Source organism: Acomys russatus, chromosome 1 (genome assembly GCF_903995435.1).
Source record: "Acomys russatus chromosome 1, mAcoRus1.1, whole genome shotgun sequence".
NCBI lineage: Eukaryota > Metazoa > Chordata > Mammalia > Rodentia > Muridae > Acomys > Acomys russatus.
The window spans coordinates 110,290,417-110,309,136 of NC_067137.1; the positions used below are offsets into that span (position 1 = coordinate 110,290,417).

The following is an 18,720-nucleotide window of genomic DNA, read 5'->3' on the forward strand; positions in this document are numbered from 1 at the left end:
TTTCTTTACACAGGGACCACGGCTGGCCTCAGAACTCACAGGGCAGCCAAGTCTCTGTCTCCTGACTACTGAGATTAAAGGTGTGTGCCATCACATCCACATCCAGCTAAAAATCTTTCTTAAACAAGAATATAAATCAGAACCAAGGACCAATATACCTATACTTGCCATCTTTGTAACTGCCAAAGATAAATTAGTTCAAAATGTAAAAAATCCAAACAAGAGCTAAAAAATGTTAAAGGCTCAAAACAATGTTTTCCTACATATCACTACAAAGATGATTATGGGCTTTAAATTTCTAGACCTTAAAACTCAGGTGATTATACAGAAAAGCAACACTGGGTCATCACTTTAAAAAAGCACAAATGAGCCTTCAATGGCTATGAGGGAGGAAGGCAGAGAAGTTAATGAAGCTAACCGCGGCTCCTTGCAGAACTGCCGGCTGTTCCAGCCAGTCTCTAAGCTGCTCTAACACCGTCTCCTTCCTGTTCTCCCTACACCTTACAGAGAACCTACAGAGTGCTGCTGCCTTTTTCTTCCTTTCTTTTTTTTTTTTTTGAAGATTGAAGCTTTGGACCTTGTGCTCATTATAAGTGCATGCCCTGCCAATGATCTACATCACTAAGCAATCACTGATGATTGGGCTACTTCCAGGGCTGACTTAAAAGCTAACCGTACAGTCTACTTACAAAGAAAAAAACACACTGAGCTTAAGTAATATATATTAATTTAATATATATTACATATTTAATATGTATTACATATTATGTCTATATACTGATTTAAATCAATGAGTTCTCTTCTTTAATTTCTTAATTTTATGTGTGTGTATGTATGTGCATTATGTGTGTGTTTGGCACTCAGAGATCAGAAGAGGCCAGAGTTACACAGACGGGTGTGAGCTGCCATGTGGATGCCGAGAAGCAAATCCAGGCTCTCTGCAAGAGCAGTAAGGTCATACCTACCAAGCCACATCTGCAGACTCGATGTACTGCTTTTTCAATATACTGCTTCTTTTTTTTTTTTTTTTTTTTTTTTTTGGTTTTTCGAGACAGGGTTTCTCTGTGTAGCCTTGGCCATCCTAGACTCACTTTGTAGACCAGGCTGGCCTCGAACTCACAGCAATCCCAAGTGCTGGGATTAAAGGCGTGCGCCACCACGCCCGGCTAATATACTGTTTCTTATGTAATTTATTTATTCTTGGGATTTTTTCATTTTTTTATTATTTAATTTATTCAGATTACAACTCAATTGTTATCCCATCACGTGTATCCTCCCGCTCCTCCCTCCCTCCCACTTTCACTCTGTTCCCTTCCCCTAGATCTAAGACTGAGGGGGACCTCCTCCCCCACTATATGGTCATAGGCTATCAAGTCTTATCTTGGTAGCCTGCCTATTTCTCTGAGTGCCACCAGGCCTCCTCACCAAGGGGAAGTAGTAAATATGGGGCACCAGAGTTCATGTCAGAGTCAGTCCCCGCTCTCCACAGAACTGTGAAGAATGCCCTGTCCACTGGCCAGATCAGAGTAGGGGTTCAATGTTTACTATTGTATTGTCCTTGGTTAGTGCAATAGTTTGAACAGACCCCCTAGGCCCCAATCCACCCGTCATGATGTTCTTGTAGGTTTCTAGGACCCTCTGGGTCCTTCTATTTCCCCATCTCCTATATTTCTCTTACCTAGAGTCTCAGTAGGATGTCCTTACATCTATCCCAATCTCCTGGTAAGTGAAGACTTTCATGGGACATGCCTTTTGGGCTAGTGCCCAATTATAAATGAGTATATACCATGTGATTCTTTCTGCTTCTGGGTTAACTCACGCAGTATAATCATTTCTAGATCCATCCATTTGTCCACAATTTTCGGGATTCCCTTGTTTTTAATAGCTGAGTAGTATTCCATAGTGTAAGACAGGACTCACGATGTAGCTTTGGCGAGCCTAGAATTCCTAGAGATCTCCCTGTCTCTGTTGTGATTTAAATTGTGCATCACTGGCCTCTGTATTTTTGCTTTTTATTTAAAAAAAAAAAAAAAAAAAAAACAGCTTTTCTGAGGCATAACTGACATGAAATGACCTGCCCTTCCTCTCCTTCTATCATCTTGAAGGATTCATTATGCAGTCAAGGTCTTCTTAGGTCAGTCTCCCAAGGGTTGAGCCATAGGCATGGGCCACTGTGTCACATAAACTGCACATACTTTCATTACAACTTGTCTTTTTTACAGTTTGCCATTTAAAAAAAAAAAAATTTTGTATTCCCCCAATGAAACCATTAGCATGCCCAGACAGTGAACACATCCATCTCGTCGTCTCCTGGTCCTTTGGCAGCCCTTCTCTTGTGTCCCTTCTCCCCACCCTAGCCCTACACAGCACTAGTCAGTGTACTCTTTGTCACTGTACTTCAGTTCCCATTTCTTTTTCTCCTTTTAAAGATGAATTTATTATGTATACAGTGTTCTGACTGCATTGTGACACCTGCGCACCAGAGGAGGCACCAGATTTCATTATAGAAGGTTGTGAGCCACCTGATGGTTTCTGGGAATTGAACTCAGAGCCTTCGGAAGAACAGCCAGTGTTCCTAACGGCTGAGCCATCTCTCCAGGCCCTTGGTTCCCATTTCTAAGGTCATCCACACTGCTGGTACAGTAGCAGCTCATTCCCTTTACCTGCGTAGGCTGGCTCTCAATAACCCTTAGCAAGGTTTAACACTCTAATAAGGCCTTTACATGCCTGTTCAATTCAAAACCATGCTCAATGGTGACTTTAGGCAAATGTACGTACTGCAAGATACTGGAATCTCTGAAGAATCCCACCCCACTAATGCCAACTTCTAAATGTTTTGCTTGTTCCTGACATGACTGCAGGTTTATTACAGTACTGAGCTAAACACACACTGTCATACAAAAAACATACAATAGTAACCACATGAGCAGTTTTAAATATAGAATCTTATTATCATATAACTTACATGGTTTTTATTTTAAAAATCTGAAGAGAAACTGATTATCTTAAGATAACAATTGTTTTGTTTTTCGAGACAGGCTGTCCTAGACTCATTTTGCAGACCCGGCTGGCCTCACACAGAGATCCACCTGTCTCTGCCTCCCCGAGCACTGGGATTACAGGTGTGCGCCACTGTGCCTGGCTTACGATAACAAAGTTTCATGTGTTGACCTGAGTCCAGGCTCAGGTAGAGTACGCAGAATCCTGGGCTTCATTCCAAAGACACCAATCTCTTACATTTTAGTATCAAATGTGTAGAGAGTATGACAAAAGGACAAGAAAGGAGAAGCGATATTACCTGTTTTCCTAATTTTCTAACTGTAAACCAGTGTTCTTTATAATTGCATATAAAGGATCTTTCATTTCTGGAAAAGATAAAATAAAGTATGTACTGTCAAGTGGCAGATAAGATAGATACTAGCAAGTACTAGGAAACTTCTATCATTTAGGATATAGTTATACTTAGTTACTGATTTTTTTCTTTTTTCTTTTTGGTTTTTTGAGACAGGGTTTCTCTGTGTAGCCTTGACTGTCCTGAACTCACTTTGTAGACCAGGCTGGCCTCGAACTCACAGCGATCCGCCTGCCTCTGCCTCCCGAGCTGGGATTAAAGGCGTGCGCCACCACGCCCGGCTTTTAATTACTGATTTTTGAAGATAAAAATCATATAGCTCCAGGCATTTTCCGCAGGATCTTAGTGATGTCATGCTCAAAAGCTTCCACAGCACTCAGGTCCGTGCCGCTATGACATTGACTAAGAGCAGCTGCTCAGGGTCTGAGGGCATCAAATGCGGTATCAGAGCAAAGACACTCAGCGTGAACTTGTCCTCATTCAGAAATAGCTTTACAAATAAAATTTAAATACAGGAATATAGGGGAAACTCTTACATCGGATCAACTCTGAGCCTCTGGTATTCTGGACTGTTGAACAGGATTAGTTCTAAGCCCCACACTTTCAAGGCATTGCTTATAACCTGTCAAAAGAAAAACAACAACTTTGCATACGCCAAACCTTCAAGTCTAAATTTAAGTGGCACAGCTACAATAACTGTGCAAGTAACTACACTTCATATGGAAATTTTGAGAATGTGTTTTTAAAAAATTATATCTCCAAGAAATCTAAAAATAATATATACATGTCAATTTAATTTTACATCATGCTTTTTTTTTTCCAAGATTTACTTTTTATCATTTTTATTTAAGTGTGTCTGAGTGAGCACAGGCCGTGGTATGAGTGCTTGTGGAAGCCAGAAGAGGGCATATATTGGAGTTATAGGTAGGCGTAGACAGTCTACCATAGGTGCTGGGAACTGAACTGGTCCTCTGAAATACCAGTTAGCATTTTTAAATTCACAGCCATCTCTCCAGCCCCTCACATGCATTTAGAAAGTGCTTTCCATACTAGCTTCCTGAGAAATGCCAGGTAACCACACAATTGATAGGTGGCACTGTCTCACGAGTCCAGAAACACCGTCCCGGGTGCTGCTTAGTCCACAGCACACACTCACTACCTGCTATGTCAGTGACCAAAGGCAGACTCCAGCAAGCTCTGCACGAGGGTCTAAAAGAAAGGCGTGGGCCGGGGAGATGATGAAGAGGTCAACAGTGCATACCGTTCTTATAGGACCCAAGTTCAGTTGCCGGTTCAGGAGGCCCACAAGCACCTGTAGCTTCAACTTCAGGGCTACAATGCCCTCTTTTGGCCACAGACATTAGCACTCATGTGCAGATACCCACACATAGACACATACATATACAGTACAAATAATTTCATAAATAAAAACAAATATTTTAAAAGGTTTGATATATTTTAAACTTCTGTAGTCATGAACAAAAAGCCAAACCTGACAACTGCAAGCTGAGAAAAAGAAAAAGAATTTAGAAAATGCTCCATCTGTCTTCCTGGGCAGGCAACAAAGAGATAAGCACACACCGGGTAGTAACTTAGACCAACTCGAGTGCCGGCGAGCCCTCTGGGGGAGTAAGCTGGGCCTCATGCACAGTCGGCAGGGCCTGTGCCAGCGGTGACCTCTGCTCTCAGATGAGAGCCAGTGGCCCTCACAATGTCACTGTGAAGTACCCGATGGTGGTGCTATAGAATGGGGACCCTAGGAGGGTAGCATACAAGGAATTTATAAAAATGCTCAAACGAGACTCAGTGGACAGCCTTCACATCATTAGAACGGACCCCACAAGTATACATATAAAGTTAGGCATGGTGGCTCAGGACTGCAATCCCAGCACCTGGGGATGGGGCCTGGGGTGGACGAAGCAGGACTTTGGTAAGTTCAAGGCGAGGCCAGGCCAGACCACAAAGTGTCTATAAAAGGAAAACAAACAAACATATGAATTACCACTGGACTGGAGGTTTCCTCTGGGGTTAAAATCCTTGTCTAGTATGTGACAAGACCTTAAATATCATCCCCAGCACAATAAAGAATAAACCACCAGGGAATTAAAGAGAAGCCTAAGGGCCTGGGATGCTGCTCGGTGGCAGTTTGAGATCAGCACATGTGAACCAATCGCAATGCCACCCCGCAAAGGGCTGCAAATTACACAACAGACAGAAGCTCCAAACAGCCCTACAGGGATCCAATCCTGGAGGATGATTTAAATGGAAAGCTGCAAGACACTGCAATTTCTCAGCTACACCAGAGATCATAAGATTGAGGCACTGTAATTTATTAGAATTAAAGCTATTAGTACCTACATGCAAATTAAGCAATCTCACTCAGAAAGAAAAATTTAAAGGCCCTATTCTAAACTAACTGAGGAAGCACACACCTATAATTCTACTCTGGAGACACAGGTGGGAAGTTGATCACATGACCCAGACCAGCCGTAACTATAGAGGGAGGCCCTGCCTGTCCCAAGTAAGCAAAAGCAACCAAAGCTGTTCTAAAGCGAGGAGCCTACAGCCCTACCGCTCATCTCTGTGTGTGCAGCCCTCTGGAGCACAGTCTGATCTTCTGCAGACAGTTTACCGAGGGAACTCCTGAAGGCACCATCACTACATGAAAAGCTATACCAAATCAATCAGAAGCTGAGCTCAAGCAAAAGCAGTGCTGACAACGAGGCGACGCTGCATGCACTTCCGACCACTTACTTGAATAGAGAAAAAGCCACTGTCGTCCATATTTCCAGAAGGCTGCTGCTCAGTGTCCATGGACAGTTGTGGGCAGAGGGGTGGGAAAGAGGTGAAAAGCCGTCATTAGTGTGCACACTTAAAGAACACGCTGTACAGTCCCATTTACCAACTGAAAAGCAGGGTTATAATTAACGAGTCAGAGTCCCAGGGCCAAGAGAACAGCTCATCCTCCTCTAAAGAGCACCCGCAGTTTAAAAATAAAATGGGACTCAGTGAGTCTGAAGTGGGCACCTGTAAGAATGTGCGATAGTCTTCACTGGTAACTCCGCCTTCTGCCATCCTCATCCTCTCCTCTTCATCCAGCTGGTGTGCGATTGAGGATAACTCCACTGGACTAAAATATTCTCCTTGCAATAGATTATTCAGGCAATGCTGAGCACAAAGTGAGCCTTCTTGCTAGTGTTTAAAAAAAAAAAAATCAAATGTGACTAAGTGGATCTGTGCAGTAGCTTCTAAAAACTGTAGTTACTAACTTTTTAATACAGTCAAACAAACCTCATAAGCCTTAGGCGAACCTGATTTCACTAGTATATGCATTTTCATCATCATGATTATTTAACAATTATTTAACTACAGAAAGAAGAATGAAAAATGATTTATAGTATAACTTCATCTATCCAATCTCATATAAGTCTAAAAACTTACTCTATAAAAACACTTAGCCTTTTGAATTTTTCAGTATCTACAAGAATTTATCTTTGGAGATTCCATAGCAAATTACTAGGGCAAAAAGGGAGTGTTAGCGCCTAGAACATTCTTTTTTTTTTTTTTTTTTTTTTTAGTTTTTTGAGACAGGGTTTCCCTGTGTAGCCTTGGCTGTCCTGGACTCGCTTTGTAGACCAGGCTGGCCTCGAACTCACAGCGATCCACCTGCCTCCGCCTCCCGAGTGCTGGGATTAAAGGCGTGCGCCACCACGCCGGGCCCTAGAACTAACTAACTTACTTACTTACTTACTTTCTTTCTTTCTTTCTTTTTTCACCAGATAGTTGCTCTGTGACCTTAGAAGCCTGTCCTTTCAGAGTCAAGGACTGGTGCAAGTGGGAACAACTCTGTCTCGGGTTAAGACCCACAGTTCTAGAGCTGAGGCTCCCATGAGCCAACTTTGCAGGTTCATTCCAAGTCACAATTGGAAAAGAAAACTGTCACAAGCTGATGACAGTCCAAGTCCATGAGTGGACAAGCTAGCCAGGGGAGCTGCAGCCAAGTTCAGTTCCCTAAGTGGTCATTAGCGTCCTCCTCACGGAGAGTGATACAATTTCCATGGACTCAGGGCTTCTAGTGCTAGTGAGCCGGCTTTCATATACAACTGCACCCTACCCAACTCCAAAGCCAGACTGCCTAACACTGTGCAGCTTACTTGTCACTCTCCTGGTCCTAAGCTGTAATTAAAGAAGGGAGAACCATAGTGAAAGAGTCCAGTGGACACCTGAGCTATGTTACGTGAGGATGATGGCTCCAGAGAGCACCTTGTAAGATGCATTTTCACTCTGATAAGTCACCGTTAGAGGAGTAAATTGTAGTTGCTGAAGAAGATAGTGTCTGCATGTCTGCTATGGCTAGGCAGGCAGAGTGCGAGAGCTTGAGTCTGCTGACACACAGCTAGAACAGCTCATCTTCAGGGTCTGCCCGGGCTGACGTGCAACAAGGCTAAGCACCCCTTCAAGCTGCAGTCACACAGTGACAATTCTTTGTCTCTGCCTCTTCTTGCTTCTCCTGTTGATCTACTGCTAAGAGCAACTTCCACTGAATCCAGCCCACTGTGAGGTCGAGACAGACAGGTATTCCACTTACAGTCTAGTGAGACACGCAACCATTTCACAAGATAGTCAAGTGGCTAAAAATACAGAGAAAGATGCTCGATTTCATTAGTCATCAGAGAAATGTGTATCAAAAGCGCAACACAAGGCAGGAGACGGCTCCGCAGGTAAAGGTGCCTACTGTCAACCCCAGATACTACTGGACAAAGAGAACTGACTGACCCCTGAGTACTGTATTTTTCAAACCATAAGATGCACTTGGCCATAAGACACACCCAGTTTTAGAGCAGTAAAACAAGAAAAACAGTAAAAACAGCAACCAGACCATAAGGCACACCCTAATTCTCCACCCCTACACACCTTTGAGGGAAAAGTGCATCTTATGGTCCGAAAAATATGGTACCTGTCCTTTGAGCTCCACATGTATACCTGGCCATGTGTGTCCCTGCACCCGCACACAGCACACCACACACACACAGACACACTTTCAGATAGTACACTTATTGATTAGCTGGTTGGAGGGGATGCAGGACAGCAGAGGACAACTTGTAGGATTCAGTTTTCTCCTCCTACAGTTTGAGCCCCAAGGATTGAACTCAGCTTATAAAGCTTGGCAGCAAGTGCCTTGCTTGTGGAGATAAAGTCTCAGTAGCTCGGGCTCACCTGGAATCACTATGTGAATCAGGCTGCCTTCAAACTCACAGAAATCTGAAATCTGCTTCGGACTCCAAGTGCTCAGATTAAAGGTATGTACCACCACATCTAGCATCTAAAAGGGGGTGGGGGAGTTGGTTTTTGTTTGTTTGTTTTGTTTTGTTTTGTTTTTTGAGAAAGGGTTTCTCTTGTAGTCCTGGCTATCCTGGACTCACTTTGTAGACTAGGCTGTACTCGAACTCACAGTGATCCACCTGCCTCTGAGTCCAAGTGCTGGGATTAAAGGTATGCACCACCACACCAGGCTTAAAAAAAGTATTTTTATAAAAGAAAAACTTGGGCTAGAGAGATGGTTCAGTGGTTAAGGATACTGCCTGTTATTCCAGAGCTCCTGAGTTCAATTCCCAGCAACCACATGGTGCTCACAACCATCTATAATGAGGTCTACTGCCCTCTTCTGGTGTGCAGGCACACATGCAGGCAGAGCACTGTATATGTAATAAATAAATAGATCTTTTTTCTTTTTAATTAATTTTTATTTTATGTTCAATGGTGTTTTGCCTGCATGTATGTCTATGTGAGGGTGTCAGATCTTGGAGTTATAGACAGTTGTGAGCTGCCATGTGGGTGCTAGGAATTGAACCCGGGTCCTTTGGAAGAGCAATCAGTGCTCTTAACTACTGAGGCATCTCTCCAGCCCCTAAATAATTAAATCTTTTAAAAAAGAAAAAGAAAAGAAAAACTGCCGGGCGTGGTGGCGCACGCCTTTAATCCCAGCACTTGGGAGGCAGAGGCAGGTGGATCACTGTGAGTTTGAGGCCAGCCTGGTCTACAAAGTGAGTCTAGGACAGCCAAAGCTATCACAGAGAAACCTTGTCTCGAAAAACCAAAAAAAGAAAAAAGAAAAACTCACATGGTGTTACTACGATGCAGCTACTACGGTGGGGAGGGTTAGAATTACAGAAAACTGTTGTTACACGAGTGAGTCTAGTTAGTGAGACCACTCTCCAACAATCTCCAGTCCCCACCAAAGCTCAGCATCTGCGTGCTCTATGATTAGATACATACACGGCAAATGCATTCACCAAAACACTACATATAGCTTTGCAAACTAGCAAGCACTCAAAAACAGTTCAGATCACGGAATTACATTTACAGAAGAGCACTATATAAATATATTAATATATTAATAAAAGTAAATTAAATACAAGTAACTGTAACAATATGGATGAATCTTTCAAATATTGTTAAAAAGAAAAAATGAAAAACACAACACCCAAAAGAGCAGACACCAGAGCTAGGGACGCAGCTACTATGTGCAAGGTCCTAGGTTCAGTCCCCAAATCCAACACCAAACAAAGATAGTAAAAGTACAGGATGAGGCAGGGAGAGAAGCCTGGTGACTCGAGTTCTGTTCCTGGAACTGACTTAAAAGTGGAAGAAAATTCTACAATGTTTTCCTCTGATCTCTATGCACACACATTGGTACACGTGTCCATAAATACAAATTATAATGCAGAGACACCCAATATTAAAAAAATTAAAAAATTTTAAGTGCACAGTATGTGATTGTTTTCTTTTTTCTTTCTTTTTTAGGCTTTTTGAGATAGAGTTTCTCTTTGTAGCCCTAGCTGTCCTGGAACTCACTCTGTAGAACAGGCTGGCCTCAAACTTAGAAATCCACCTGCCTCTGCCTCCCTGAGTGCTGGGATCACAGGCGTGCGCCACCGCACCCAGCTGGTCACCATCCTTTCTAAAGATACATTTATCTTTATATGTATAGGTATATTGGCTGTATATATGTCTGCGCCATGTACATGCCTGGTAATCATGGAGGCCAGAAGAGGGTGTTGGAACTTCTGAGACTGGAGTCACAGAGGCTGTGAGTCATCACCTGGGTTCTAGGAATCCTGCATCTCTGAAGAGCAGCCTGGGCTGGTAATCACTGAGCCATCTCTAGCCCCTGGTCAGCATATTTAATGTACAGAAACAATGACATCTAGACTTTTGATAAACATTTTTTTCGTTTGTTTGTTTTGTTTTTTGAGACAGGGTTTCTCTGTGTATCCTTGGCTGTCCTGGACTCACTTTGTAGACCAGGCTGGCCTCGAACTCACAGCGATCCACCTGCCTCTGCCTCCCGAGTACTGGGATTAAAGGCATGAGCCACCATGCCTGGCTTGATAAACATTCTTGCTATTAAAAATTAGGATTTGTGTCTCTGTCATCTTCTCATTTGGAAAGCTACTAACCTGCACTCCCGGCATACTCAGATAATCAAGTTTACTCCTTCTCAAGTCTCTGAGGGAGTTGAAGACCAGGTAGCTTACTTTTATAATGAAGCTTAATTGTTTAGGGGTTAAGATGTTTTTAGGTCTAGATATGTGTTCTAAGTTGATAATGACAATATGTGATAGAGATTGATTTACATTTAGAAATTTAGACGCACCAAGATAGAAAAGATGTCTTCTTCAAGGCTGTCAAATACTAATAGCCAAAACACTAAGAATGTAACATTTATATAATTCCTGATTGTGTCATGGTTCTTCTTGCTATAGGTAATCTATTGTATATATGTGTAATAATATAAATGTGTATGTAAAAAAATTAAATTATTTTTTAAAAATTAGGATTTGGAGCCAGGCCCATTAGTGCAGGACTGTAATGCCAGCATGCTTGGAGGCAGAAGCAGGCGGATCTCTGTGAGCTTGAGGCCAACCTGGTCTATAAAATGAGTGGGTCTAGGACAGCCAAGGCTACACAGAGAAATCCTGTCTCGAAAACAAAACAAAACGAAACAAATAAAACAACCACCCCCCCAAAAGGCCCCCAAAAAACAAAAAAGAAGAAGAGAAAAGAAAAGAAATTGGGGTTCAGAGGCTGGAGAGATGGCCCAGCACTTGATATTCTTGCAGAGGACCTGCGCCTGGTTCCCAGCATCTACAGGGGAGCTCACAACCAGATGTAACTCCAGTCCTAAGGGGTGTGATGCCCTCTCCTGGCCTTCTCAGGCACTGTATCACTTGGTGCACTTGATTTATGTAGACACTCATACCACATAAAAATAATAACATCTTTAAAAAACAAATATTATGTATCTTATTATGCCCAGTTTATGTAGCGATGCAGATAGATAAAACTCAGGCTTTATGCATGCTAGGCAAGCACTCTGCCAAATGAGCTACATTACTAGTCCCTAAAAAACTAGCTATTTATTATGAAAAAATAAGCACTTAAAATAAAACCTGTCCAAGTAAAATGGTACTGGTACAGGAAGTATGTTCTAACTTTCTAGATTGATTGATGAAAGAAAACAACTTGTTCAAGTCAATTTAAAAATCATATTGCCAGACTGACCGTACATGAACCAAGAAGGTCACTTCTCTCCATCACTGATCATGCACTTTGCTGCCTTACTGCCACCCCCAAGTTATCCTGTTACCTCTTTCTGATCACGGTTTTACCCAAGTGGGGACCTGAGATCAATCCTCAGGACACAGTGAGAGGAGAAGACAAGCTCCCACAAACTGTCCTCTGACCTCCACATGTACACCCTGGCATGCAAGGAGCACCGACTACACTACATATGTAAGCATTTCACCCAAGAGGAAGATATTAAAATTCTATGATTTGGGTTCATATTTTACTGTGTTGGGCTCAGAAGATGAACACGCTACATTCCAAATCTACCCAGATAGTCTATAAAATCACCAAAGGAAACTACAACCAAGCCACCCCCAGGTTTTTTAGTCCAACCTAAATTAAATCCCCAGGGACAGTACGAACTACAACAGGGAACAGATACAACCCTAATGGTGCCCTCAGAACTGGACCAAGATTGGACTCGAGTCTTCGCAGGTGGGTAAGGACTGTGTGGCTTAGAGCTCAAATCACAGCCACAATGCTGAGAGCAGTCTCATTGTCTCCGCCTCTGTAACACTTAGTGTTTTCCTATCCCTTCATTTTTGTTTTGTGCTGGGACTGAACCCTTGTCCATATTAAGTAAGCTCTAACACTGATCTCCCCCAGACCGATTCTCACCCCTTATTTAGTTTGTGGTTCAACAAATGTAAGGAGCAAGTAGAAGCGCAGTTAGCATTTCTGCAATGCTGACTTCCAGCTTCTTAGCAGGTGTGAATTTCAGGCAGCTGATCTGTATCATAATACTACAGGGGCAAGGAGAGGAGGGAGGGAGGATGAAAACAAAGCCACAGAGGTAATAAAGACCTAATCCAGAATCCTACAGGCAGCAAGTGACAGAGCCGGAGTGCAAACCCAGGCAGAGGTTTCAAAATCTGTGCTGTCAGGGCTGGAGAGATGGTTCAGGGGTTAAGAGCACTGTCTGCTCTTCCAGAGGTCCTGAGTTCAATTCCCAGAAACCACACGGTGGCTCGCAACCATCTATAATGTGATCTGATGCCCTCAGATGTACACATAGGCAGAGCACTGTATACATAATAAATAAACAAATCTTTTTTCAAAAATCTGTGCTGTCACCATTTCCTCAAATCAATTATTTGGAATTGGGCTTTTCCTAAGCCCCACATATTCTGAATATTACTAAGAGCCAATGGTCGGTCACAAAAGGGCACAGTAATGTGACAAGGTCAGTGTTCTCAGTATCGGGTCCATCCTTTGTGCTCAGCATTCCCAATCCACAGTGTCCTGAAAGTATAGCTAGAGGCTGCACGCATGTAGCCGGGATGGAAGCATTAACACGAGTGGAGATGCAGGCACCATAGTAAGAGCTACTACAAAACATCACAGCCAAGAAAGCAGCCGGTGTTAGTAATTGACTCTTAAAGTTAGGAGGTAGTAATTACAGACCATGGGCCAAAGTTCAATCTTCCTTAGTAGCTAAATAATGTATTTTAGAGAGTTTGGGGAAAAGAAACCTACTCACATAAATGAGACCATGTTACAGAGACATACAAAACGGCCTGCGAAGGCTTAAAATATCGAGAGGCTGGGCTTAGTGACGTGTGTGCCTTGAATCCCAGTACTTGGGAGGCAGAGGCAAGTGAGTTTCTGTGAGTTTGAGGCTAGCCTGGTCTACAAAGAAGTTGCAGGCCAGCCAGGGCCACACAGTGAGACCCCGTCTTAAAAAAGAAAAACTACAGAAGAGCTGTATGCTTTCCAGCCACATCCCCGCTAGATCCATGGTTCTCAATCTTCCTCATGCTGTGACCCCTTAATACAGTTTCTCATTTGTGGTGACCCCCCCCCCCAACAAAAAATTATTTTCCATGACTACTTTATAACTATAACTTTGCTACTGTTATGAATCATAATGTAAGTATCTGATATGCAGCTAGTCTTAGGTGACCCCTGTGAAAGCGTTGTTCAGCCCACATCGCCTGCAAAGGGGTCAGGACCCACAGGCTGAGAACTGCTGTTTTCGATGCGCAAGGAACCTCCCCCTCCCTGCTGCACAAGGGCTTACTCAGCTAGGAACTCTGGTGCTACCACAGTCTCCTAGCACATACCGTGTGGTTAACTCCATCCATTTAAACATTATCTCCTTAGTACTCTCCACCTTATTTTAGGAACAGTCTTTCACTGAGGCTAGAACTCACTGAGTCAACTATACTGACTGGTCAGCAAGTACCAGAAAGGCACCCGGCTCCACTCCCTACCTCCAAGTACTAGGGATACAAACACACACTGCCCTGCCTGAGTTCACATGGTTGCCGGGGATCTGAACTCAAGTTTTCAACGTACACAGCAAACCTTTAACTAGCCGAGGCATATCCCCAGCCTAAGGTTTTGACAGCCTAGCACTTTGGATATAATGATTCAGTAGTTATCTTCACTGAAATCTGCTCAAACGAGCAACAGTTGATATTGTGAAGGGATTGTGGGAAGTGGAGAGATGGCTCAGCAGTTAAGAGTACTGGCTGCTTTTCCCGGGGACCCAGGTTCAATTCCTAACAACCACAGGGCTCATGGCTACTCTCAACCCTCTGCAACCCCAGTTCCAGGGGGCTCTTCTGGCTTTAGTGGGCACCAAGAACACACAGTGCACAGATATACACAAAGGCAAACACCCATACAGTTAGGGGGTGCGGGTGGGGGCTCAAGACAGGATTTCTCTGTGTAGTGTAGCCTTAGCTGTCCTGGAACAACTCTGTAGACCAGGCTGGCCTCAAACTCACAAGAGATTCCCCTGTCTCTACTTCCACAGTGCTGGTAAAGGCATGCACCACCATCAACCAAGCCAAAAATAATTCTGAAAAGCATTGTTTAAGTCCCCTATGTTAAGTTTCAAACCCAGGACAAGCAGCTGGGGTGCCTATTTAACATATCAAAGTGGACCTGGCCTCCGGGTTCTCCCAGCATCCCTCAGTCCCTATCTGTTACAGGATATGGCATTCACATCCCACCCTCTACACTGAGCTGCCCTTCCCCCAGAGGTTCTTCCCTATTATATAGGGAAGACATTTTGGTTGCCTGCCCCTTTTTGTATGGTTCTGTACCTTTGGCCTCCGGGCAGCAAGTTTGCCTCTCTCTCCCCTCACCCCCCCCCACATGACTCATGGTCATGACCACTCTGGGCTCTCCTAAATGTGTCTGCCCCTGGCTATGCTCTCTCACATATCCACCATACCTAGGACCAGTCACGTCCTTTCCTTACCTTTTTATTTCTTTTTTTCATTCACCCTAGTGATGACTCAGTAGGTTAAGGGGCTTGCTGTGAAAGCCTGAGTTAGATCCATGGGACCCACATTAAGTTAGAAGGGGAGAATCTACTTTTTGAAGTTGCCCTGTTTGACCTCCACACAAGCACACAAACAGTAACGTTTTGTTGTTGTTGTTGTTGTTTTTAAAGAATGCATGGTAGGTCGGGTATGGTGGCGCATGCCTTTAGTCCCAGCACTGGGGGGGGGGGAGGGGGGCAGAGGCAGGCAGATCTCGGTAAGACCGGCCTGGTCTACAGTCCAGGACAGTCAAGGCTACACAGAGAAACCCTGTATCAAAAACAAACAAACAAACAAAAAATAATACATGGTAGGAGTCTTATGAAGCAGTGAATATGTGCTCAAAGCCTAACATGTTTTGAATGGGTTTTATGCCACAGCCCTTGGAAAATTAATTACAAATGGGTGGGTGGGGGCAAAGGAGCGAGAGCGCGCTAGGAGTCACAGCGCATGGCTGAAACCCCACAACTCAGGAGACAGAAACAGGAGGATGGAGAATCCGGAGCCAGCTTAGGCTACAAGAGATCTTTTCACAAACTAACTTGTTCCTGTTCCAAAACACTCAGAACTGCCTTCTTAAAAGCACTTTAATTAACAATTTCTTAGGTTTACATCTTTTGCCTTTTCTTTGTGGTACATGAACTTTATAAAGACCCTTTGCTCCTACTAAGTAACAGCCTCAACTAGCAACCCTCTCCAAACATAAAACGATTATGAAACCTGGTATCACATGCCAAAGTTGTCCGAGAAACACCCAAATGACTTGATAATTGTATGCGAGCATAGACCAGTTTCTCAACATACTTTGTCACAACAATACTTTTAATCACAGTCACTTAGGAATTAAGGTAAGGAAAGAGACTAGCCAGATCATACAGCAGAAAGATTCTAATCTATCCATAATACCTAAAAACAAAGCTGGCCTCCTGGTCCGGAAAAGTGGGATAGCAAACCAAACTCAAACATCCCGTAATAAAAACGCTTATGACGACTTCCCTCCGGGGTTTCCTACTTTACTTCCTAAGTGGCAGGCCCTTCAATGGGAGAGGCACGGTCACAACTGCAGAAGGACGTGGGATAGAGCATCAAGATCTAAATGCATGGGACATTCCATTATAGAACTGAGTTGAGAAGAGTTGATTCTGCTAGAGAACAGGTTAAGGGGCGTGGGTGGAGTTGGGAAGGGTCCGCCAGAGGTGGAAAAGCGACTCCCTAGACTAGACCCTAGGAGAGAAGATAGACGAAACCCGAAAAGGCGTGGCAAGTAAAGAAGGAACGCCCGCGCTAATTCTCCGGGTGAAGCCCCCCAAAATGCCAGGCCGGCCCTGGCTACCCGCCCGGTCCTCGGGGGCGACTGCACTGGCGGCGCAGGCGGGAGGCTTCCCGAGCGGAGCCACGGGGAGAAGGCAGGAATCGCCCCTCACCCAGCCAGGTCGAGATGGGGGCGCTCGGGCCCCGCCCTGAGTTCCTGGGGCGACGACTCTGCTCCCCACGCCCGCCGCCGAGCCGCGGACAGCTCCCCACCGAACGCCCACACTCACTTTCTCGTGGAAGATGGACTCCATGTTTATTTGTCTGGAGCCAACGGCCCCGGCGCGGAACAGCCCCTTCCAGCAGCTCCGCCCCCCGGCCCCACCCCTCCTCCCGGCCCGCCCCGCCCTGACCACGTGCCTCCTACGAACCAATCACTACTGCGGGCGCACGTCACGCGGCACGCGGATCCAGGGAGCGCGGGACACGTGACCTGGGCGGCGGGTCCTCGAACGCCGGTCCTCCCGCGACGCGCGTGGTGCTGGGGCGCCGCCTGCCGTGCGGAGGAACTTCTCTGCCTTCCGCGCTCCTCCGGACAGTCTTGTCATTTTAGGGTTCTATGTGAGGATCCTTGCAGACAGGTCTTATGTTCCTTTTTTTTTTCTTTTCCACCTTCTTTGGTACTTTCTGCTTAACTGCACGTAATTGATACCTCCTCTTCCACTAAAAACCTCATTCAGGAAAAGGTACTGGTGTAAAAACTATACTAATAACTAGTTACGGCTGAGTTATAGTCCATCACTAAGTGCAGTTTCATAGGCATCTTTTGATGTGTGTGTGTGTTGTAATATTTTATACAAATAAGGAAATGGAGGCACGAAGAAATTAGGAACAACACAGTGTCATGTCTGTTGGAATGAATATCGGGTCTCCGGTTAAGTACTCTAGCTCTGAAGGAGGAAGCATCGGTGGGGAAGTGAAAAATCAAACAAAACGTTGAGAGGCGCGCACGGGGTGGGGTGGGGGTGTGGATGAAGATTAAGCGCAGGATGGGCACAGATCTTGCACCATGGAACCATATTAGGTTCTTTAAAGTCAATAAGGGAGCTGGGTAGGAAGGCTCATTCTTATAATCCTTGCACCTGAAAGTAGAAGAAAAAGTATACTAAGTTGGAGGACAGCTGGGCTATGCCAGCCTGTAGCCTGGGTTACATAGGGCTATCCTGCCCCCGTCAAAATAAATAAATAAAATAAAAGCGACAGGCAAGTAAGATTTTTTTTTTTTTAAACTAGAGACATGGGATCAAATTAGTATTTTAGAGGATCACTGGGCAACATAATGTTTGAAGCCATTTTGGGAGAAATGAGATGATGGTGATCAGGACTCTGGTAGTAGTTTGAGGATGAAGAGAGACCACTTTGAAGCTTTAGGAAGCAGGCTCGGAGGAATTTGGGGAGAAGGGGACGTAAGGGGAAACGTGTCGTTTCTGCTGTAGGCACCGCCCATGTAGCAGGAGTGCTATGCCAATCAGAAGCACTTTGCAGAATGAGCAAGGTCTCCGGAAGAGAAAACAAAGGTTTCGTTTTGGGAATAATGAGTTTAAATGTCTATGCAGCATAACAACAAGAGCTTATGTTGAGTAATAGACATCCGACCTGGAGTTTACAGAAGCTGTTTTGAGCTGTAAGGTGGGATTGGTTGCTGTTTAAAAGGGTAACTGAAGGGCTGGAGAGATGGCTTTGTGGCTAAGAGCATTTGCTGCTCTTGTTAGGGGACTTGGTTTGATTCTCAGAACCCACATGGAGTCTCACAACAGTTGGTAATTCCAGGTCCAGGGGTTCCATTGCTTCTGCAGGCACCAGGCATACACACTGATGCACATACATACATACACATAAGCATGAAGAAATAAATAATTTAAAAACACGAGGTAACTGAAATCATAGAGTGAATGTAATCTTAAAGAAAAGGAAGAAATTGAAAAGAGGATCTAAAGCTATTAAGTCCTGAAGATAGAGAGCAGTAGGCAAGAAGAATGCAAATTGCTGGTGAATATAGTGAAATGGGAGGCCCAGGAAAGAATGCTTCAAGGTCCGCTCAATGCTGATGCTGCCCAGAAGGTAGGGGGCATAAGGGCTTACCACAGACTGCGCAGTTTTATTGCCATTGAAATCGATTTTGTGAGATTCCAAGTCCAAGAAAATGTGGGG

The 18,720-nt window shown here is 44.3% G+C and overlaps 1 protein-coding gene across 2 annotated transcripts in view; it reads right to left on the minus strand.

Moving 5' to 3' along the window:
- The window catches only part of Atxn3 (ataxin 3), a 37,703-nt gene extending 20,823 nt beyond the window's left edge, over positions 1-16,880 (minus strand). The window contains exons 1-5 of one of the 2 annotated variants that reach the window (XM_051150632.1): positions 16,800-16,880; positions 6,380-6,544; positions 6,107-6,151; positions 3,889-3,974; positions 3,299-3,365 (exon numbers count right to left, since the gene is read on the minus strand). In XM_051150632.1, coding sequence (XP_051006589.1) covers positions 3,299-3,365; positions 3,889-3,974; positions 6,107-6,151; positions 6,380-6,544; positions 16,800-16,823 — 387 coding nt within the window. In that variant the 5' untranslated portion in view covers positions 16,824-16,880. Of the gene's footprint in view, positions 1-3,298; positions 3,366-3,888; positions 3,975-5,244; positions 5,316-6,106; positions 6,152-6,379; positions 6,545-16,799 lie in introns of those variants that run through there. The other variant, XM_051150623.1, reaches the window with a different exon arrangement.
- Between the last annotated feature and the right edge of the window lie 1,840 nt (positions 16,881-18,720).